Here is a 23,291-nt window from a genome sequence, read left to right as displayed (position 1 = left end):
ATATTGCACAAAAGCATGGTAAATATTGACCATGCTGCAATTATGGAGGAGAAGAATACAGGGAATAGAAACATTTTCAGTCTCTCTGCATTACCAGGCTGATCAAATCTGGGTTTTAAATGTCCTTTTAATTCTTTCCTGTTAGTCCCACTGAAAATACCACAGAGCATACAACTCCATGTCAGCACAGGATAACCACAAGTTTTTGAGGTCATATGCAAAACACAGAGTTTATTCCCAAAGGAATACATTTAATTTGGGTTCCCAGAATGATGTCATCCTTAACCTGCGGTGGACTTCAAGAGCCCCCAAACAGGCCACTAAAACCCTGCCCTGCAATTTTCCAAAGCCATTTTTCAAAATAATTATTTGCATCAGAGAAGGGGGAAAAAAACCAACCCAAACCACCCGAGCAGCTGCATTGTGTTTTACTGTTTCCAAGCAACACTGTTGTTTCAGATCAAACATGAAACAGCCATCTCTGAAAGCTACAGTGCTTTTCCCTTTCTACTTACTTATTCTGCATCATGTTCATAATAACCCAGTCGAAGGGATAGACATTCTTCCCAATGAGATTCTTGAACATGATGAATGTTTCCATCAGAAAATCCTAAAAGAAGAGAAAATATTTGGAAAAGATTCACCCTTCTAGACGAAAAAAAAAATACAAGTGATGGTGTCAGTTATTAATGGCTCGACTCAAAAGGTGTCTGACTGTTCTGCTTCATAAAAAAGCCATTACTCATATACAACATGCATAAATTCTACCAGGGCATATTTATATGAGATGTACATAAATCCCAAAATAATTCTATTTAAACTTTTCAGACATGGTTACAATAGCAAACCCACATGGTAAACAATCTCTTGTGTTCTCAGAAACACACACCACTTTGTCAGCTATACAAAGGCACTTTCTCCTGAAAAAAAAAATTGGTTTTTTTTCTATACCATAGAAAAGGTCTCAGAGTCCTTTCCTGGGCAGCCAGTACTACAGCCTACACAGCCCAGCACATGCCTGGTGTATACTGGGAAGTTGTAGGAAGCATACTGGAACAGGGAAAGAGGGGAAAAACCTAAGATATTCATTTTATTCTTACAATTACACTAAAAGCAAAACGCTCCCTGGAGGCAGCTGATGAGTTGTCCCTCCCTTTGTGAGTACCCTCCTTGCCTGAAATCAAGATTATCTGTTTCTTAGAAAAAAAACCCAGATGTTTTAGCTCAAACCTGAGAAGTGGTGCAGATCAGCCTGGCCTGGGTTAGACAACAGGAATGGTTTGGCCATCCTGGAACTAGGAGAGGTTCTCCCTTAGGGGAGCAGCAGTGATTGCTCATGTCAGGGAAAACCCCCAACCACAAAAGCTTATTCAGTGGCACAAACCAATTTATTCCTGCACAGATAGAAAAAAACCTCCCTGGAACAGAAACCTTGTGTACTTCACAAGGTAATTCCCATTATGCAATCTGGGAATCTATCATCTCTGTCTCACAATTTGAAGAGCATCAAATGCTCAGAAAATGATAAAGGTGGAGGGAAAAAAAGAACTTAATGCAGAAGATCCTTGATCTGCTTCACACAGAGATAAAAATGAACTTTTATTCCAAGGTTAGAATATTTTCCCTTTGCTACAGCTTCTCAGTAATGGTATTTATCTCCTCTATCTTTAAAATGTCAAATGCCTACAAAAAAACCCAAACCAAACCAAAATGTTACATTCACTGGACTTTTAACTAAGGCTGGCTTTTATGTAACCTTTTCAGTCAGAAACAAATATGAAGTTGCTGCTCTCATAAGCATTTCACCAGATGTGAGAGGCAGACTCTTGGTTGTGTTTTATCTTTCAGTTCCTTGATCTGTTAGGATGCTTTTCCCAGCTCAGAAATTCAGTCAGTGGGAAGAGGGAGCTGCAGAGATCCTGAGGACACAACACAGAGATCACAAAGCAACCCGAGGTCCCAGGTTACTCAGCTCTGCTGTGTGCATGGCACAAGGGTTGCTTTGGGATGCTCTGCATCCCAGCTTCTGGTACCCAAGGAGACACCCAGGCCAAAGAGGCCAAGCATCAATAGCTACAAAAGTTGAATTCTAACCTAGAAAAACAATTTTGCTGTTATTCTGAAATCACTCCCAACAACACAAGCTCAGTCAAGATGTTTTGACATTAACAGGATTGAGATAAAATTTGGAAGTGCTTGTGGTTAATGAGATGTTACTGTTGCATAAGGCAAAACTCATCCCAGACCCACGCTCCACCAGCTCCCTGGCTCTTCATTTAAGAGACCAAACTGCATTCTTCCCTGCTCATTTTTCATAGAATCAGAGAATTGGCTGGGTTGGAAGGGACCTCAGAGATCATCAAGTCCAACCCTTGATCCACTCCCCCCGTGGTTCCCAGCCCATGGCACTGAGTGCCACATCCAGGCTCTTTGGAAATATCTCCAGACACGGAGAATCCACTACTTCCCTGGGCAGCCCATTCCAATCACCCTCTCCACAAAGAAATTATTTCTAATATCTAACCTAAACCTCCCTTGGCACAACTTAAGACCCTGCCCTCTTGTCTTGTTGAAAGTCCTTTTCAGGCACTTTGGGGGAGGTCCATCATTTCCAATCATCACATTGCATATTTTGCTGCCCAAGCATGGCCCAGGACCTCATCTGAGCACGTTTCCAGCTGCAGGTATGGATGGAATGAGGCTCCCAGCTCAACACCTGAAACCCTGCTGGAGGTGGCACCATGGGCAGGGGCAGCACCTCTCCCAAAGGGCAGGGTTGAGCCCACTCTGATATTTTTTTCCCCCTGAATATTTTAGGAAAACAGATGTACACCTTCCTCATCTCATCACAGACTCTGCCTTACATTTTGTCACTGGTTTGAGCCTCTGCACACTTTGCTGATGAAGCTGGGGCTGTTGGTGGATGAATTTTCATATCCTCTGTTGATGATTCACATTCATTACTGACCCTGGAGGTTGGGCCACATAGGATCTTGACCTACTTTGCTGATTCAGCCCTCCATTTTCATCTACTGATATTTACATTTTAATAATATTCCTTTCACAGAGGTACTTTAAATAATGCTCTATAACAACTAATCTAATTATTGATCAAATAAAAAGCTCCTGATGCTTACCTGTACTTTATGTATTTGTAATATTGCTCTCTTTTCCATTTTATCTCTTAGAGAAAAGCCAAGCTCATATTATGAGCAAACCTCTGCTTTTTAGGGAGAGGGAGGGAGTGGAAGGGGCAGCTATCAGTTCTTGCTGTGCTGCACCTAAAAGCAGGACAAATTGTTCTGAACATTAAGAAATGGTGAAAACCTGCACTAAAAGGAGGAAAGGCTGCAAAACCTGGTCTCTTTCCAACTACAAATCCTGTTTAATACCCTAAGGCAGCAAAATTCACAAGAGATGGGACCCTTTCCCTGTTCCCATCCTGAAAAGAATAGTGAGTGAGTTCAGCCCTGCAAGTGGGGAGATGGTGCTGAAGGAGGCTCAGACAACTCCATCCTCCCTGGCCTGCTGAGCATCACACCCTGAGACACTGCTATCACTATTTATACTTCCTGTGACCTGAATTTCAAAGAGGTTCTTCAATAAACTCTCAAGCTTAATAAAAATAACTACTTCAAACATGTAGGAACTCATTAGGAAAAAGCTTGGGGCCGAGCTGATGGGAGTTTCAGCTTTGCTGAGTCCTGAGGTGTAGCAGTTAGAAGGCAAACAGGTTCAGTATAGGTTTTCAAGACAAAAGCTTAACCCTGATGAGTCTGGCTTTGGAAAGGCTCTGGGGGGGTTCCCACTCTTCACCACCATGGGTGGCTTTGGGGGGTTCCTCTGCAGAAAGCACCATACCAACCACCCCCTGCCAATCTCATCTCTCATCCTGCTCAGCAAAGTTGGCTTCAGCCCCTTAAAATCCATCTCACAGCAACGGCCAGTCCAAGGCTGTGATGAAAGGATGTACAATACTCACCAAAGCTGATGTTAAAACCAAAGAGAAAAGATATTAAAGGGAGGAAAGATAATGGAGGTGCAGGAAACTGTCATGTAAAACACCCTGTGGAGTTTATCCTACAGATGCCACTGACTCCAGGACGTTGGCTTGAATGCCTTTAGGGAGGAATACTCCTAGGATGCTCCACATGGCAAAACAGTAACGTGTGGGGTTTTTTTGTCAATTAATACCACATTTGTCTCCACTGAATATAAACTCTACCAAGTAAAAAGAGAAGAGAGATCAGATAGTCCCAGAAATAACCTCACTGATCTCGGGACAATAGCAGAGCTGACAGCAAGAAGTTCCTCTTTGAACAGAAATACCTTAATGAGCCTAAACAATACTTTCTGCAAAGACATTCAAGAGTGGTTTTATAGCATTCCACCTCATCTTTTTAAAGACTTCTGAGGTGAAATAAGACCATTGTAATAATCTAAAAATGACACCTACATAACAGGCCATAAAGTTTCCTCTCTCAGGTCTAACACCAGGCTTATAACTTCTGCTTGGGCAAGAGCCCATGCTGGAGAAAGATTTAAGGGTTTCCAATGGTGCAGAAGCAACCACAGCTTAAGTTCTCCCTTTTTCTTCTATTTTTTTTTCTTTTCTATAAAAAAAATATTCCTTTCTGCTTTGAATCAATCTAGATTCAGTTTTAAATCACTGCTGCTTTATGCCTTTGTGATTCAGCTGAAACCCCTGACCAGGAGATGCAGGTGTCACCTCTGTGTGGAGGGACACTGGGTATGAATGAAAACATTTCAGGATCTAAGCTCTGACAGGGGACTCAAAGGGCACTTTCCCATTAAAAAGAAATGGGAAAAAGCACAGAAAAAGTTAAAGCAGCAGCAAAGGGCTTTTTTTTTTTTTTTTCCCACCCAAACTATGGAGTACCAAGGGATATACACATTTGGTACAGCTGAGTGAGGAGCATCCCAGCATTGAAAACAGAAAAGCCCTAAGAAGGAACATGGACAAACCTGAACCACTTCCCTGATTAGAGGAAAGGAGGTCTGGGAGAGCTTCACAGGGCATCACTTGCTGGTGGAACATAAAATACTGAGCAAGACACAGCTTGCAAATCACCAATGCAAGCTCAGCCACAAAGGGATTCTTTTGAGAACAGGAACTTCCCATTTGGTTCTCACTGAAAAGGGGAAGTTTTTCTCTGAAATAGAGGAACTGTTGGCTGCTGCCTTCAGCCTTTTGTCCTAAGTGGTTTTATTTGTGTTTAAATTAAAAGGAGAAAATTGTGTATATGCACTGCAGTTTCCTTTTATCACAGCATTAATAACATACTGTCATTATTCCTCTGCACCCTGCACCTTCATTTAGATTATTCATATTTTAAAGTCAGTTTAAGATAGCATTATCTGCCATGACCATATCACCCATTTAATGCTTCACCAGGTTACTACCTATTTTATTTCCCATTAACACACATTATCATGTAATCAGCAACAATATTAAAACACTGAAAAGGTACATTTTAATTAAAGACATAAAAAGCATCACAGCAACTGACTTATCTTTCTATCTGTTAATACAAACCCCAGCCAAGTGGCATAACAGAAGAAAACAAGCAACATGCTGCTGGAAAATAGGATTTGAACAGGCCAGAGGAATTCCAGCCACACATCCCAAGAACACACAGAGTGATTCTTCATGCATTCCAGGGCACAGCAGAGCATATGAATCAAGCTCTTAAAAGCAAGCAATTATAAAAAGACCACTTGCCAAATTTCAAATCCAAAATTACTCCCTTGTTTTCACCAAGAACTGACTTACAAATCACCTTTCAAACAATTTAGACCCAAGAAGTGAGATTTCAAATAAACACTTCTTGCCATTAGAATAATCACAGATTTACTAACCAGCCTTTTTTCTCTCTCCATTTTGCACTACATGTTTTAAGAGCAAACTGCCTTTTCCATGTAAAACCCTGTAATCACTTTGCCTTTTCCAGAGCCAAATGGTTTGAATCACTTCAAAAGTACAGAAATGCCTTGATTAACCTTAACACCTGGGTCTTTTCTTGTGTGTTAAAAGCATTACTTTCACTCCCCTAACTGCTTTTACCTTGGAAATGTTTTGTTATCAGTGGAAAAAACAACTGAAGAGAACTATCCATGGAAGTGCTCCCAGATCCCAAAGCAGAGGAACTAAGACTCAACCATTTCAAGGCTGTGATGCTCAGGGAGGTCTCTGCAGTTGGACTTTTGAATTGCTTGGTGCTTCAGTAATATCACAACAAACACACCAAGAGGCTGAGCCCAGAGGCTTGAGCATTGTATCTGAAAACTGGCACGGGGCAAAGAGCTCAAATCCTGCAGGGTGTGCAAGCAGGAGTGAGAAGAACACAAGTTAAAGGGAAATGGGAAAGCCCAAAGGTGAAGATGCAATGCAAACACCTCGGGTTTTGCTGTGCTGGCTTTGGGAGAAAAGAGGAACCTAAATAAAGGCCAATCTTAAAGATTCAAGCACAGATGAAAGCTCCTGAAGCACCTCAGAGATTGCCCAGCACCAGGGTGGGCAATGAAACCCCCCTCAGGCTTTGGGAATTCTGCTGATGGATCTCAGCCTCCAAGTGTGGTCCCCAGCCTGCAGCAGGCACTGGCAGCTCCAGCTCTGATATCAGAGAGTTCTCTCCTTAGCTATAAACTCTTTATTATGCTCTAATTAAGTTGTGTTGTTGGCTTAGTCAGGCTACTGAACAACTCTGGGCAGACAAATTTCAATTATTATTGCTTATTTAACAACTAAGGGCATCTTTAAGGTTAAAATGTTTTGTGTAAGATTTAAAGTGAGTGGATCTGCAAGTAAAAGCTACTTAAACAAATGAAATGAGGACATCTGGAAGATTTAATACTTAAAGTTGCTTTCCTCCAGAAAGCTTTTTTTTCCTTCTTCTCTTCTTAAACAAAAACATTTTACTCATGGCTCAGCTCTACTATTTTATTTTATTACTTTTTATTTTCATTGCCTTAAATCCACTGTCTCAGTGCTTGCTTTTTAAATATTGAACAGCTCCAGAGACAAGCTGTCTTCCTGCATGTGGCAGGAAGGTTAATTTTGTCCTTTGCAAACTCAGAAAATGTGTAAGTCCCAGTGCTTTATTATCTTAATATTAAATCTCTAGTGTCAACCAAATTTTGCTTACATTTCACAAGTGTATTTATCAAACAATTAGAGGGGAAAAACCCAACCAGACTCTAAACTTTATCAACAGATAAACCATGTTAAACTTACCACGACATCTGACCTCATCTTCCCAAAAGTCTTGATGAGATGAGCATAGTGGTAATCTTCCATCTGCCTCAGAATGGCAGTCATGCAAGCAACAAAACTCCCCTATCAAAAAGAGAAGTACAAATTAATTAATTACCTAAGACAGGGCAACATAATCACTGCCATCAAAACATAACATTGCTAGAGAGCACCATGTGGATATCATTCCAGCATTTCCATTTACTACTGAATATGCAAAGTTCTGTCAAGAACACACACACACACAAAGTTTCTGTTTCCAATTTCATCTTTCCATCACCAATTCCAACAAAGATTCTGCAAAATCTTCTTCATATAAAAGTGCTCAAGCACTACAAAGCTTTGGAAGGTCATGTTCACCACTCCTAAAACCATGCAGAGTCAGGGTTTGCAGCTGGGAAGCCAACACTCTGCTCAAAGAAGAAATCCCCTAAAAATCATTATAATGAGCATCACTGATAAACCCCAAGTTTCCTTTCACTGAATGGTATTTTCAATTACTGTGAGGCTTAAAAAAAACCAAAAGCAAACCCAACCAATAACTTCCATAAAGCAGAACACCAGCACTGACCATCATTCTTTCAAACCAGGGAAAAAATAACAAGTGGGGAAAAAAAAGTTTAATCTTTCCTTCTGGGATGTAAAGTGATCATATTAACCACTCAAACCCACTTCTGTGGCTGAGATTTTCCAGTCCCATAAATTACCTCTCTGCTTGTCCACTCTCCTTCACTACCAGCTAAAAACCTGCTGACTGATTATGGCAATAACATCCACACCTTTGCTGCTCTTAATGAAGAAAAAAGGGTTGTAAAAATCAGTAGTGCTATTCAGAAAAAAAATTACTCTATCTATGGTTTGATAAAATTGCAAATTCCCTTCTCTGAGCCATTTCCAGCCTGACAGAAGACTCTGGAATTTTCTTTCTAAGCACAGCATGAAGTTTTTCTTGTTACCTTTAAGATCTCTGGTGCTTTACATTTGAAATATTTATTTGTACATCAGTCCAAGTAATTGAGATCAAATGTAAAATGACACCAGGTTATCTGTGTGTGTTATGAGCCCTCTTATTTACAGCCTAATCTCCCAAACTCCACCAGATAAGCACTCCTTGAATTTGCTTTTCTTGATGTAATGGAGTTTAGATCTCAACTCCTAACTGATTTTCTCCATTTTTTTTTTTCCTACACGATGCAAAGGTACCTTACAAGACTTCTTAGGCATATGCAAACAGCATGAAGATGAATGGGAAAGGCCACCTCAGCTGCTGCTCCATGCCAGCAAAAAGAACTTGATAAGAAACTACAGAATGTTTACTCCTATGAAATGTAAATAGGGTGGGATCAGCTCAAGAAGTTAATTGTCATAACACTGTAGAACAAGCTCTCTGCCTGGCAGGCAGTGTACAAGGGCTTATTCCTGCAAGAAAATACCCAATAACCCATCTTCAGCCCTGCTTCCCCTCCAAGTCAGAATTCCAGGGGGTTTGAATACAGAATCCAGTCCAACACTTCACGGGAGGTTCAGGAACACTCAGTAGAGATGAAGTCCAACTCTGTTTGGCTCTTGGGATCTTCCTGTATCTTTCTCACTAATCCCAACAACTTGCAAGCCCACTGCTTTGCCAAGAAGGGAAGATACTTTGGTTTTCCACACACAAACCTTCCAACCCCACCTTTGCCAACCCAACCCAACCCTTCCAGCTCCCCCAGCAGCCACCACACAGCCTCTGCTCCTTCTAACAAACTCACTTCTATAATTGGCTTGCAATGGCTTTGAACATTTTTTTTTAATTTTTCCCTTTTGGGTGAGTGGTTTGATACACATGGCTGCACCAGTCAAAAGACCATCCCCATAAAGCAGGAGAAAAAAAGTCATGGAAGAGAGAGAACTGCAGCAGAGTTATCCTTCTGCTTCAGCAGGGTGGGAAGCAGAAAGGAGAGAGGGAAGTTTAATGTCTGCTGGTTAAACACTGCATCTCCACATCAAAGGGAGAAAATAAAATGATGAAAGCTTGTTCAGAACTCAAAAGAGTCACTGGAGGAAAAAATAAACATGGAAAACCCAACAAGCTTTGTAAAGCCCTAAGAGAGATGCACATAAGGGAGTTCTGCAGCTTCTACGTTCTGCTTGGGAACTTCAGTTCTACTTAAAAACTTGCTAAATGTTGTCCCATCAGCTTGTGCTGAGCCCCAGAACTCAGGCCCAACACCTTTCAGGTATTTCTTCCCGTTTCCTCACATTAAAAAAATAACTGATGCTCATCTTTGTATTATCTTGGTAACAACCACCTTGTCCTCTGATACCTCCTTTAATCTCCATGGCATTATACAGACATCCCTGCTACAACATTTATTTTCAGATCCCCACCCAGTAAATAGTGTTAAAGCCCCTGCTGGTTAGGAAAACCTATTTAATATTAAAAAAAAAAATACACTTCCATTCTCTGCTTACTTTTCATCTTTCTTTTTTTTTTTTTTTTTTTTTTTTTGGCACTTAGTGAGGTATCATTTGCAGTCAGCATGGTCTTAATTACAATGCTAATAAAAATTTGCAAGGTTTTATAGGCACTATTTGTCCTGTAGGTGTTTTTAATACGGTCTATTAACTATTTAGCAATAGCTAACAACATCATTAAATTTTTATCCTATGTTGATTTTTAATCTTCAGTTGGATTTGGAGACCACTCTCACCTGCAGTATGCCACTCTGGGCAATGCACAAGGGGAAAAAAAAAAAAAAAGAAAAAAGCCTATAATACTCTAAAAAAAATAAATTTCAATTTGAACTGTAGGAGTAATTGCAAATCTATTTTCATAGAGCAAGAACAGCAAGGGCAACCCAGGGGCCTTGCCATTGCCCTCTGCAATTATTAGCTATTTATTCACTGAAATAGTACCAAGGTTTGTACTGAAAGCTTTGCCTTTCCCACCCTTCCTTCCTTGAAAAAAAAAATCTCAGAAACCAAGCAGTCCCACAATGACCAAGTTCATCACTACACGTGGGACCTTCTTACAATGAATTCCTCTCCTGCCCCAAAGCAGAGGTGCTGGATTCTTTCTTTCCTATAGAATCATAGAATTGGCTGGGTTGGAAGGGACCTCAGAGATCATCAAGTCCAACCCTTGATCCACTCCCACTGCAGTTCCCAGCCCATGGGACTCAGTGCCACATCCAGGCTCTTTGGAAAGATCTCCAGACACGGAGAATCCACTACTTCCCTGGGCAGCCCATTCCAATGGCTGATCACCCTCTCCAGAAAGAAATTCTTTCTAATATCTAACCTAAACTTCCCCTGACACAACTTAAGACCCTGCCCTCTTGTCTTGTTGAAAGTCGTCTAAAGTTCTTTCCTATGAGCAGGTAAACTGAGGCCAGTGGGAGCTGAGTATTCCCAAAGCAAACCCAGGAGGATCCAGGACCCCTGCAAGGATGCCAGAGCCAGCTGGAAGATGGGGAATTCAGCTTCATTAAAAGAAAATCAAAGAAAACACCAAAGGAACTGAGTCTTCTTTGGAAAAAAAAAAAAAAACACATTACTTTTCAGGTAATGCAATTCTGAAATGTTAACAACTTTCTAGTTCCTGTAAAATCCAGCTCTGAAGGAGAAGTTGAAGCATGAATGCTCAGAAAGCACTCATTTCCTTAAATTATTTTTACAATAGAATAATAAGTGTTCAAACAGCCCTTCAACAGATACGAGGAGGGAGATTTTAGTATCAAATAATCCCCACAAGTAACATTAACACTGAAAAATTTCAGAATGAAGAGAATTCCCTGCAGGAGAGACAGCACATCCAGTGCCTTCCTTCCCTGAGGGCTAAACCAGCCTGCTGGAAATAGACTTGTCCATTTGCTTCCAGAGAAATCTCTAAGCTGAAAATATGAAGCTCTTTATGTATAGAGAAAAAAATCTAAGAGAAACCAAACTACTCTAAGTTAAGGGATGATTCAGTATAATGTCCCTGTTACCATGACCAGGAGCAGATCAAAAAGTGTAAGTTGTATTTATTTTTCAATAAAATTTGCCTTATGTGGCACTGAAAGACTACATAGCTAAATAAATGGCTAAATAATCATAAAACCCAGCAAAACATTAGCACGGACTTCTTTTTTGGAATGTTTTAATAGAATTTACTGTGAATATCACTTCGAATTTAAGTCCCTCATAATTACCAAGTAGTTTGCATGCATATAAAAATAAAGTTTTTTTCCTTGCTTACAGCATGTACAGCTAGAATGTGGCAGCACACAGCTCTCAGATTTCCTGGAGAAGGAATTCCATCTCCTTTTCCCAACCTGTTTGAAGCAGCTCAGTGCTTGCCTGGTTTTTCCCTACCAGTGACCCCACTGAGCTCAACCCAACTCAGTGTTGGTCCATTCAGAATCCAGAAGACTGATTTGGGTATTTCTAGATGAGTAGGAGCTTCCTTAGTCTTGGATGACTTGTTTTACTTCAAAAGGTATTTTACAGATTTGATCTGTGGCAGTTCCATCGCTATCCAATCCATAGAAAACTTGTTTTAAAGGAAATCTTTTGCAGGACTTCAATCCTGCCAAAAGAGAAAATCTTGTAAAAAGAGCTGATTTTCCTGGAAAGAGGGAAAGGGCCAAAGAAATGTTTCACTTTCAGAGAAGGAACATGGAAGAACAGCATTTAAGAGTGCTAAGCATGGGATTGGGATAATCCTGTAGGCTGAGGAACCTCAGGAGACTTCACCAATTTCATTCATCCTGAGACTTCACTCAGGATGCTTTATCCCATTGCATCCTGAAACCTCCAAGGATGAAGAACTCTGCTCTGGTGTCTCCATGGCCTGGAGGAGCTGGTAGGTCCCCAAAAGTTTCCCTGAAGACAGAGCAGAAGACACAACTCCCACCTTTCCCCATCTGCCCCATGAAGACCCCAGGATCTGCCAACCCCTCTGTCCCTCACCCCCAGCAGAGCAGCCCCCTGGCTGCAAACTGCTGCATCCCTAAATCCTTGGAAACACCCCAAATGAGGGATTTTACATAAAACAGAGAATTGGAGGGAGGTCAGCTCCCTACTTAGCTCCTGTAGGAACTGCTTAGCACAGGTCCTGCCTGGCAAACCAGTGAGCAAAAGAATTCCTGATACAGATTTTTAAGTTGAGAAAGGCTCTTGCAATTAACAAACCCATGGATGGGAAATAAATGCAACAAAGGGCTGCTGTTCAGTTTTCTACATCATGCTTTACTGAAGGAAGAAAAAAAAAAAAAAAAAAAAAAAAAAAAGACCTAATTTGAGGACTCCAGAGAAAAAGCCACACTGAAGTACCATAACTATGTATTTATTGGAGAAGATGCTTATTTTGGAAGGCCTTTTATTTGGGAAAGCTGGTTCTTAGCAAGAAGCCTGTGTCCAAAGTTTTCCAAACTTTTTTCACCTACCACCTGCCAGGAGCAGAATAAAACCTCCAGCCCCCTTCCCTGCTGCTCTGGAGCCAGCTCTCCAGCCCTGACAGCTCCAGAGGTTCCCACTTCTTCCCAGTCTTGGGTGAGCCCCAGCAAGGTAAAAACATTCGAGCAGCTCCCTTGCAACACCCTTCCATGTTGTAACACTGCTACAAGCTCTGATCTACTGCTTATAAATGAATTCTGAATAAGCAAAACCCTGATTATTGTTTCATTTGAAAGAAAATCCTGTAATTCCAAACAGTAGGGAAAATAAAAAAAAACAAACCCACAATCCTGAATACAAGGAAACCTCTCTGGCAAGGACAGCAAAAAAAGGATCTTTACACAGATCCAAAGCAGAACCCAAGATCAGGATAGCTCAGCTAAAATTCATCCTGCAAAAGGCTTATTTATTAGAAATGTGATGATACTCAGAATGAGAATACACACAAAGAGCTCCCTAGGTTGAAAGCACTTTGCACTAACTTTGGTAAAAGTCAAGCAAAAAATTAATGAGACATTTTAACAACACCATTTATCATTTTTCTAAGGCTCTCTTTCAAAGAAGTTCATTTGAACCAAACTCCTTTGCTTTAACAAGCTCTATGCAGCCTCAGTATGAACCATCATGCTCCTCAACTAAAATCACAGTGCTTAAGATTTCTGAAGGTCAGACCATTTATTTTTGGTTTCCTAAATGCAATTGCCTTTTCCTCACCTTTTTTCTCCCCCTGCAATATCAAAAGTTATTTCACTGGAAACGTAGAGAATTGCCCTCAATAAATCTGTGTCAGGTATCCTGATGTACACTGCCAGTAATGCTAACAATTAAATCATAAATTGCAAATAATAAAACACAAAAAACAAAGAGTTCTTCAAATATAAAAAAAAAAAAAAAGGAAAAAGCCATACTAAATAATTTTGTCAAGAATTTTGTGTACAGACAACACTGATTATGGGAACAGAACCATTCTGGGATGTAGGATTCCTGACTGCAGTCAGCACTCCCTGGCACTCAAAGCCTTTTCACCCCACTTGTGATGAGGACATTTTGTGAAGGACAAGGCAGGAGAGGCAGATCCCCCACCACCCTCTGCTTGAGGAAAGGTTTCTTGCAGAGCCCTACCCAGAGGAGTAACCTTGGAGTAAGGCTTCAAAGGGGCAAACTCAGAGCATGACCAGCATGAGGAATGGAGCCTGGTGCTGCTTGGTTGAAGATTCACCCACTGTCCCCAGGTGCACTTAGTGATGTTTTACCTGCTCCTGATGTATCCATAAACACATTCATTTCACCTCTGCTTTTCCAAAATCCTCATCCACTGGTTCAGTGTTTGGGGAACCACTCATTAAGAAACACCTTAGGCTGAGGATTCCTTCACCTCTCCCTGTCCCCAGCATCAAAGAGCAGCAGATCCACGACCCAAGAGCCCACAGGATGCCCAACAGCCCAGGAAACCATCCTTGCACAGCCTGAACATGGGAATAACCCTGTTCCTGATGCTACCAGGAACCTCAGACTGCCTGCCTGCCTTCCTCACCCCATGGAAAGCTTTTCATCTTGTTTATTTTACATTTCCCAACGCAAAATCATGTCTTGCTTTCTTCCCAGTACTGTTAGGAAGCTCATTTAACTATAATTATTATTATCATCTGAAGCACTCTCCAAATGAAAGCTGTGTATGTGCTACACTCATGTTAAGAGAAATAACAAGGAAAAAGAAAAAAAAAAGCTGAATTTCCTCTGGAGCAAACACAAATGACCAAAGAGAAAACCCAAAAGCAGCCAGAGGATAATGCTGCAGAGATGCAGCTACATGCAGCTCAGGGAGTGCAGCAAGCAGAGGACCAGGGAGGTTTGGTTTGAATTCCAACATCCCTGCAGGAGAGGAGATGCTCCCCAAAGCCAGGCTGGAAGGGGGCACCAGCAAAACACAGTTTGCAGCTCACTCCATACCACTTTGCTGACAGCTGAACACATCTGTAAAGCCCAGTGGTGGTGAATAGAGTCAGGAGCACAATTTCCTTCTTGAGAGCCATGCAAATAAACTGGGAGGCAGAGCAGCTGAAGAATTAAGTTCTGGAAATAGATGGCAATGCTAATTGAAGGTATCCAGCATCCTGGGGTAAGAATGGCTGCCCTGAAGTGATTCCAGTCCCTGTGGGTGGGATGGATGTTCCCTGATGCTGCAGTAAGGGATCACTGGGACAAATCAGGAGGGTACCCCAGGAGATGTGTTATCTTTTAAATAAACCTCCTCTTCATACAAAGCAGGTGACCCTGGCAGGTGAATGCACTTCTAAAATCAAAAGCCCTTCTGAAGACAAATTATTCCTCTTTTGGTGCTTCTCACCTGACTGCTGTGACATCAAATATTCAGGGACTGGTTCACTGAGGGGCTTGGGGTGGTGCAAGAAAGATCAGAAATATGTGCAACCAAAACTTGAATTGGTAGATGCATAGTTTAGACAGCCTTGGATTTAAAAGTAATTTATAAGGAAGGGTTTCTGAGGAAGCTTTGGTATTTGGGGGCTAATTTCTATCCTCTCACACCTGTATCTCAGCAAATGAAGCCCCCATCACAGGCAACGTTCTCATTCCTTCCTCCCCAAAGAGCAGAAATGCTGAAACAGAGAAAGGTGGCACTGCTGCTGACAGGCACATCCTCTGTTAAGACTTCTCTAACTTAAGTTCAACTTTCTGTAAAAAAATATGTTAAATAAGAGAAATACAAGTCCTGGAGTAGCTGCATCTTAATTTAGACTTTCAGTACCAATACTGACAGATTAAAGGAGCTGAAAAGATTATTATCTAGCAAACAGGGGATCTGACAGAGGTAACACTGCTTTTCTCTGCCTACAGGAACCCCCTCACCTGCCCTGCCCCAGAATTGGGCTCCCAACCCAAGATGCAAGGATGGGGTCTGAAGGAGCACAACAACTCTTGCAGCTTCCATCCAAAACGTGAGCACACAACCCCCCAGCAGAGTGAGCCAGTCCAGGATTTCCACTGCAGAGCCACAAAACCAGCAGAACAACAAAAAAAAGCAAGAAGTTCAGCTTTAAATCCCTGCCAGCAGGCAGTGGGGAAGGTTATCACCAGCTGCTGAAATTCCTTATCTGCTTTTCATAAGGACACCCCCATCCAGGTACACACATCCATTTAGCACTTTGCATTTAATTAAAGGGAACAGGGAAGGCTTCATCTGCAGAACCTGAAAACAATAATATGTGGGCTGTATCTCCCAGAACGACACAATCCTGAGCCCTAACGTTATTAAATTTGAATTTTATTTCTTATTAAACTCACAGCAACTCAGAATTCTTCAGGGGATTCTTTCAGACAACCTCCTGCTAAACAACAGGCAGTATCAAGAAGAGCTTCAGAGCTCAGAGGTACTTCATGAAAAGAAGATTAAATCATGCTACAATATGCAACCTAAGCAAAAAGAACATTTATATTGTGGAAAACTAAATTAATTAGAATTTTTTTTACTACTGTTTGGAATGATGAAGCTCAAGATCATATGCTCTGACAGGATGCAACTGAAAAATAGTTTTTTATCCTTTCCCTGCTGCAGAAATCCCAACACCAGCAGGATGACAGGAGACCATCAGCTTAGTTAAGGACAACTTTGGTGCTTTGTTTTTTCTGATTTGGAGCAAATTTTGATTTTGCAGCAGTGGAAACCTAAACCAGAGCCCACGTGGACCCCACAGCCTGAGGCACACAATCCCATCCAGTTTTTGGGTATGTTTAGGGACATTTCTGCTTCTCCATGAGGCTGAAGGAGTCAGGGCTTTGCTTCAGGAGGAGGAAAAGCAGAAAAATAAGGCAGCAGACATCACTAAAACACCAGCACCTACCCAGCTATGGGCACACATGGGAGGGGACTGCTGCTTCCCACCCTTCCTGGGAGTTCCCAAAGAATAAACAGCAAATGGGCACAGCACTGACTGCCATGGGTAGAAAGGATTAAAAAACCACTACATTTAATTACACTCCCTTTAAAAAAAAAAAGGATTTGGAATAGGTGGAAGGCATGATGAGTTGAAGAACTAATCAGCTGGGGTAATTCAAATTTGAAAAGATTATTTGGAGAAAGGCAAAGCAGAGAACTGAAGGAAGCAGCCTGCCAGCACCTACACATCCATCAGGCTATGGACACAGGAGTTTCTTCTGCCCAAACACAGATTTTTACTTTTATTCTACAATTGTGTTTATGCCACCTGATTTCAGGTGAATAACCTACACTTGAAAACGTAAGAAACAAACTAAAAAAAAATAAAATCAGGACGTATCATTCCATGGGAAAGCCCAGACCTGGGACTTGGCTTTCCAGCTCCTGAAGGACTGAGCTGATCTGCATCCAGGGACCACCTGGGGACAGCCCAGGACCAGGAGTGCTCAGCCTGGTTGCTCTGGCCTGGCAGTAATAAGCACAGAGCTAAGGGGAATATTGCTCATAAAGCTCCAGTGAAGTTAATTTCAGCTTCTCTGTACTTGCAGGCCTATAAAACCCACCTGAAGCATTTTAGGGTAATACCTTTTCTACTGCATAAGTCACTATGACTAAAGTGCAAAACATGTTTTGATAATTTCCCCTATGACATCCAACACACTCAACATCCTCAAGTACTAAGAACACGTTTTTAAGTGCTGGCTTCCCACCACTGAAATAAATTTCGATTTATAACTGAATTTAATTTATCTTTCAACGTCGTCTTGGCAGAAATCATATGGGACAAAAATTAAATCCTCTCACAAATAAGAAGTCGTTTATCATTTTCTAACACAATAACACTTAAACATTAAGAAGAGGATTAGATGTATATTCAGCTATGTAATTGCTTCCCATACACACAGCCTATGCATGCAGTTAACAAAAGCAACTTAAGTCGAGAGATCTTTTTTAATTACACATCCACACCTAAATGAGAATTATTCTCTCTTTGGAAAAGCCATTAAAATTAAATCCAAAGCAAGATTATAATCAGTGACTTAAAACATTCCAAAGTGAGGAAAAAATAAAAAATGAAAAATCAGCTTTTCTGGCAGCAGTGGCAGAAGGGGAAGGGACATAGGGGCTGCCTGCTCCCAGCTGGTGATGGGGAGGGAAGGGGCTTTGCCAGCAGCCTCCTGCTCACACCAGTCCAGGGCATCATCCATAATATCCTGTGATCCACACTCCTTTCTCCTATTTTTCCTCCCAGACTGCCAGCTGGGCAGTAACCACAGGACCAAGCACAACTTCCTTGACATTTTCTGATGTTCAGCTCCATGCTTGGACTCCACTGGGATTTCCCATCCCGAGCTGGGACTTGCCAAGGTGAAGAGCCTTCAAACCAGCACACTGAGGCAAAACAGCAGCTTTGAGATATATTCAAAATATATAAGAAATATTATGCTCTGGCAGTGTCTCAGCCCAGGTTGGATGGGGCTTGGAGCAACCTGGGCTATGGGATATGCCCATGCAGGGGGTTGGGACTGGATGAGCTTTAAGGTCCTTTCCAATCCAACCCAGTCTGGGATTCTAGGATATTAGGAAAGAATAAGTAAATCTAAACCAGTGCACAGGTTACAGCAAAAGCTATGAAGTTATGTGCCATGAATTTAATTTAGCAATGCTGCCTCCCCTCTGCCATCTTGAGTTACTCTTCAGTCATTTAATTAAATTTTTCATGATAACCCACATATTTATGTGCATAACATTCCTTCAAATTGCTCTTAAATGGCAACATAGCTGAGGGCAGGAAAAAAAAAGTGGGTTTGTTGTGGTTTTTTTTCCACCACAGACTTCCAAAGTTGGCCCAGCTCCATAAAGCCAGCAGTGCCTCAGCAACCTGGGACATCTGAGCATCCACTCCTGCTTGGAACAAAGAAGATGGAGACTGGGTGGGAGCAAAGATGGGGGCTGAATCTTTCTGGTTTTAGACCTGTGCTCGAGTCCAAGTCCATTTTTCTTTTCATATATACACCTGAGACACTGGTGAGAACTGTGGCTCTGGTTCTCTCCCCCTCTTCTCTGTTGTGCACACTCCAAGACCCCTGTGGGGCCAGCTCTGGATTAACAGCTCCATATACCAGAGAGAGAGATAGAGAGATAGACAGACAGATAGACAGACAGATAGACAGATAGACAGACAGATAGACAGACAGAGACAGATAGACAGACAGATAGATAGACAGATAGACAGACAGAGACAGACAGATAGACAGATAGACAGATAGATAGACAGATAGATAGACAGATAGACAGACAGATAGACAAGACAGACAAATAGACAGACAGACAAATAGACAGACAGACAGACAGATAGACAGACAGACAGACAGATAGATAGACAGACAGATAGATAGACAAGACAGACAGACAGATAAATAGATACACACACAGGCACTATTTTTGCCATTAAACCCATGAAAAATAATCTGGAAGTCACAACTGACGCACTTGGACCAAGGCAAAGAGAGCTCAGATGTTCACCCAGCAAGGCAAAAACAACAACAAAATCTGGGGATCAAATCAGGGTGCTTGCAAATGTTGAAGAGGAACTGAATGTTCCCTGAAGACTGCTTCCTTAGGGAAGAGAGCAAAATGGAGCTCAGGGAAAGCACAGCTGAAAGTGAAGAGATCCCTAAGTGGAAAAGCTTCATGTCCAAGATGGAAAACATTACTAAACATTAACAGTCTCAGGATGCACTCAACTCGTGTGCCTGCATACAGCAGTCCAGTCCCCAAGTCCATTCAAAAGCAGTAATTAGCTGTTGGGAACATTTTTCTCTCTGCTGAATGCTAAAAAGTCATTTTATCTTGCCACAGGAATCTCATGGGATGCAGAGAAAGACTCAGCCCCAAACCTCCCTGCTCTCCCCGCCTTTGCATCCTCACATCTGTGCAAACCACTGCTGAGTGCAAGCTGATTTTTTTATTTTTTTTCTTCAGGTCTTTTTGCAATAACTCTCAAAAAGTAAACTGCAAAGAGGATCAGCAAAATGATCCTACTTGAGCATAAAAAAAAATAAAAAAGCTGATCTGAAATGCCTCCCTTCTCAAATCCCAAACATGCCTGCTTCACTCCTACTAAACCCTGGATTATTTTGGAAAGCTCAGCCCATGGAAGTGTTTGGCTATCAATAGTATTTCTGAAGCAGAGAAGATGATTTCTTGGCAAGGGACAATCCTGAGAAGACATAAGGACATTAAAGCTGCACACTGGCAGCACCATCAAACTTTCCCTCCCATGTTTGAATCCCAAGGTTTATCCAAATTAACCATTACAGCAAGTGAAGGTAATGTTGTTGTTTTCCTGAGAAAAGTGCCTGGGTTTTATGTTTCACTAAAAGCACTATTCAACTTGCTACATCAACAGAGCCACTTTCTTCATGATACAGATAGGAACACGTTTCTCACCCATTGCCATTTTAAAATAATACAGCTCATTAAATACCATATCATATATATAGATCAACATGTTTCTGTCTGATACAATACTACTTAGACCAAAAGTAAGAAAAAAATAAGAGAAAAGTACCATAGAAAGTGAGAAGAGATGATACTGAGAGATCCCCAGTATTCCAATTAATCCCAGGGCCTGTCTGAAGTCTCAAAACACAAGTGCTATGTTTTATTCCCACTTGAATGCAATAGTATCATTATTTTGGGAGTATTTTTCCTGACATAATGGTCATGCAGTTAATACCATCAGAACTACTTCCTTCTGGAGGAAAAAAAAAATCTAAATCACAGAAGAATAATAAACCAACCTTGATTTATGGCAGAGCCTATGACACTCAACACACTCTTGACATTTGGAAAAATAAGTCTTATAAACTCTAAGGAACTTCTACTGGTAAGGCTGAAATTACTCTTTATCTGTTGAGGAGGCAATTATAAGAATTAATTTTCTTTTTTTTTTCCTTTTTTTAGTTTCTTTAAAGAGCTTTAAAAATACCTCTAGAAAAACTATTTAGAGTAAGATAAAATGTCTTTCAGGGCCAAGGAAGGAGACTTGATATTAAGTCTATTTCTGTAAGTAACTGTGAGGTATATGGACAAAATCTGCATAAAGAGAGCACAAACATTACCCAAAGTCATTAACTGGTAGGCAGGAATTAATATGTTTACAATTCAAGCCAAGTGATAAATATGCATAAATAAAAGGAAAATACTCATTGCATTCCTGTAAATTATTCACATCTTTTTGTCTGGTTGCTTCTTTTTAAATGAAACAAATAATATGTACTAGTATTCTGCTTTTCCCAATTACTGGGGGGTTTCTACTCAGGAACCTTCACCTTCTAATTTTTTGCTAACAACCCCTAAAATTAAAAAGTTTTCTTTAAAAAAAAAACAAACCAAACTTACTGCCAATAATTTTTTAAACCAGCTATTTTCAAGCTCAGCTCTGTTTAATTAAACACCAGAAATCTCTACTGCAGGAGATACAATACAGCCACAAGAACAAGGGGCACAATCCTTCACCTTTTTTATTAGAGGAAAGGACAGAACCACCTGCAAAAAACAGACAGAGGTGTGAAAAACACAACAGAAACCCCAAAACAAACCCCAGCTCTCCATGGGATGGAGGATGCTGCAGCTCTGGCAAGCAGCAGCTCAAGGAGAAGGCAGAAAAATGCTCTCCAAGGCAGAGAAATTCTCTCTCCAAGCACATGGGACCAACTCATCCTCTTTACAACCAGCATCCCGTGTTGGCCAACAGAAGGCTCAGGGAGGGCAGTGTAGAGGTGGCCACTCTCTGTCCACTCAGCATCCCCATCACTGCCCAGGAGCTTCCCCACAGGTTATCAAGTCCCTTATTTAGAGAATGAGTTGCTGCAGAGCTGTTCTGTCATCTGGTAATTGATGTGAGATAAGAAAATTATACATCAAACCAGACCTCATTAGTGCATCAGCCCAGCTCATTATCCTGAGCAAAAAAACTTAGCTCACAAATAAAGTTCCAGTGATGTTTGCTGCTACCATTCAATGAGAGCTTTGATTTATATCAGCTCACAGAGAAGGAAAACTGGATTCAGGAAATAAATACAGGTTCCTTAGCTCACAGGGACAGAGCAGATGGCAGAAGGTAGGCAGCAGGGCAACCCAAATGAAAGCCTGGAGAAGAGAAGGCTCTGAGGAGACCTTGCAGCCTTTCAGTGCTTGAAAGATAAAAAAGATAGGAGAGGGATTTTACCAGGATTTGTAGTGACAAGGGGCAATGGTTTTAAAAATAAAAGAAAAGGAAGATTGAGGTTAGATACGAGGAAGAAACTCTTGACAATAAGGGTGGTGAGACAGTGGGACAGGCTGGATGTCCCATCCCAGGCCAGGTTGGATGAAGCTTTGAGCAGCCTGGGCTGATGAAAAATGGACCAGCTCATCCTCAAAAGGTCTTTTCCATTTTCCTGAACCATTCTGTGATGCTGGGACAAGGGGGTGGAGCAGCTGCCTCCTGAGAAGGAGCCCCAGAGCCCCAAATTCTTCCAAAAAGGCAGAGGGGGAATTTCTATGACTGAGGTTTACAAACTGACAGAGGTGGTGGATGAAATGAGTGCACAGCTGTTAGACACAAATTTCAGAGTATTAGAACCAGGAGGCAGCTGCTGAAGCTAATAGGAGATGAAATTCAAGCAAATATGAGCAGGTACTCTTAATTTAGGCATTCAGATTTTGAAGGCAGCGAGTGGTGGAAGCTGCAGCTACAGAAGTGGAGGTGACAGGCAGCAAAAACAGGTCCAAGCTGTGACAAGATGCTCTGATGAATGAGAAACACCTGGAGAAAAGCAGCTCCACATCCAACAAAGTTCTCTAGCCAGGCTTGGGAGAAGGGACAGTAAGGCCACACTCAGTTATTAGGTTCTACTTGGAATTTCTAGAAGGAATTCAAGGAAGCTCCATAGCATTAAAATATAGAAATCTATTTTCAGAGTTACAGGGATGCAGAACTTCCAGGAAAAGTTACTCCAGGACATCACCACCTCTTCCCAAAGCCCACCTGCTACCAGTCTCCATCCTCTGGGGGAGCATTTGCTGGCAGAGGTGACCATATGAAACACAAAGGGCTGTCAAGCCCATCAGCCACCTCTGGCTCCAAACCTGCCCAACAGGCAGGGCTCTGCCCATCACCGTGGCTGCTGGGCTTCCCTTGCCTTCCCCCAGCCACTGACTTCTCAGCCTGACACTCCTCTGATTCAGAGTAGGTGGTTATTATGCTCCTCAGCTGCTGCTAAGCATAAATATTTAAAGTCCCAACTCATTTAAATATTGAAGAAAATCAAAATGTGATGCTACTTGTAATGGTTTTTAATCCAGTGTCCTGGAGATGATGTTTTATAAAGGACAGAGACATTTTTATTGCACTGCGTTTGAAAAGCCCCAGACCCAGGATTAAGGACTTCACTGGGCTTCTGCTGTCAGTCATAAACTCATTTAATGTCATTATCAAGTTTCCCATATTTATCATCAGGCTGCTGCACAGCACAACTCATTTACATATCTGGTGTTTTTAGGATTTTTTGACTTTTAATAAGAACTTCTTAAGATTCCTCTGGTAAGGTAAAACTTGAGTCACAGCCATTTTAATGCATAAAGGAATTAAGT

At 41.5% G+C, this 23,291-nt stretch overlaps 1 protein-coding gene across 2 annotated transcripts in view; it reads right to left on the bottom strand.

The window, feature by feature from the left end:
* Positions 1 to 23,291, bottom strand: part of DOCK1 (dedicator of cytokinesis 1) — a 267,373-nt gene that overhangs the window by 108,369 nt on the left and 135,713 nt on the right. For both annotated transcript variants that reach the window (XM_030453110.1, XM_030453111.1), the window contains exons 28-29: positions 7,256 to 7,357; positions 516 to 610 (exon numbers count right to left, since the gene is read on the bottom strand). In XM_030453110.1, coding sequence (XP_030308970.1) covers positions 516 to 610; positions 7,256 to 7,357 — 197 coding nt within the window. The remainder of the gene's footprint in view (positions 1 to 515; positions 611 to 7,255; positions 7,358 to 23,291) is intronic.

This window comes from Calypte anna, chromosome 6 (genome assembly GCF_003957555.1).
Source record: "Calypte anna isolate BGI_N300 chromosome 6, bCalAnn1_v1.p, whole genome shotgun sequence".
NCBI classification, from domain to species: Eukaryota; Metazoa; Chordata; class Aves; order Apodiformes; family Trochilidae; genus Calypte; species Calypte anna.
Note: the sequence above shows the minus strand (reverse complement) of the source record. Positions and strands in the feature narration are given on the sequence as shown.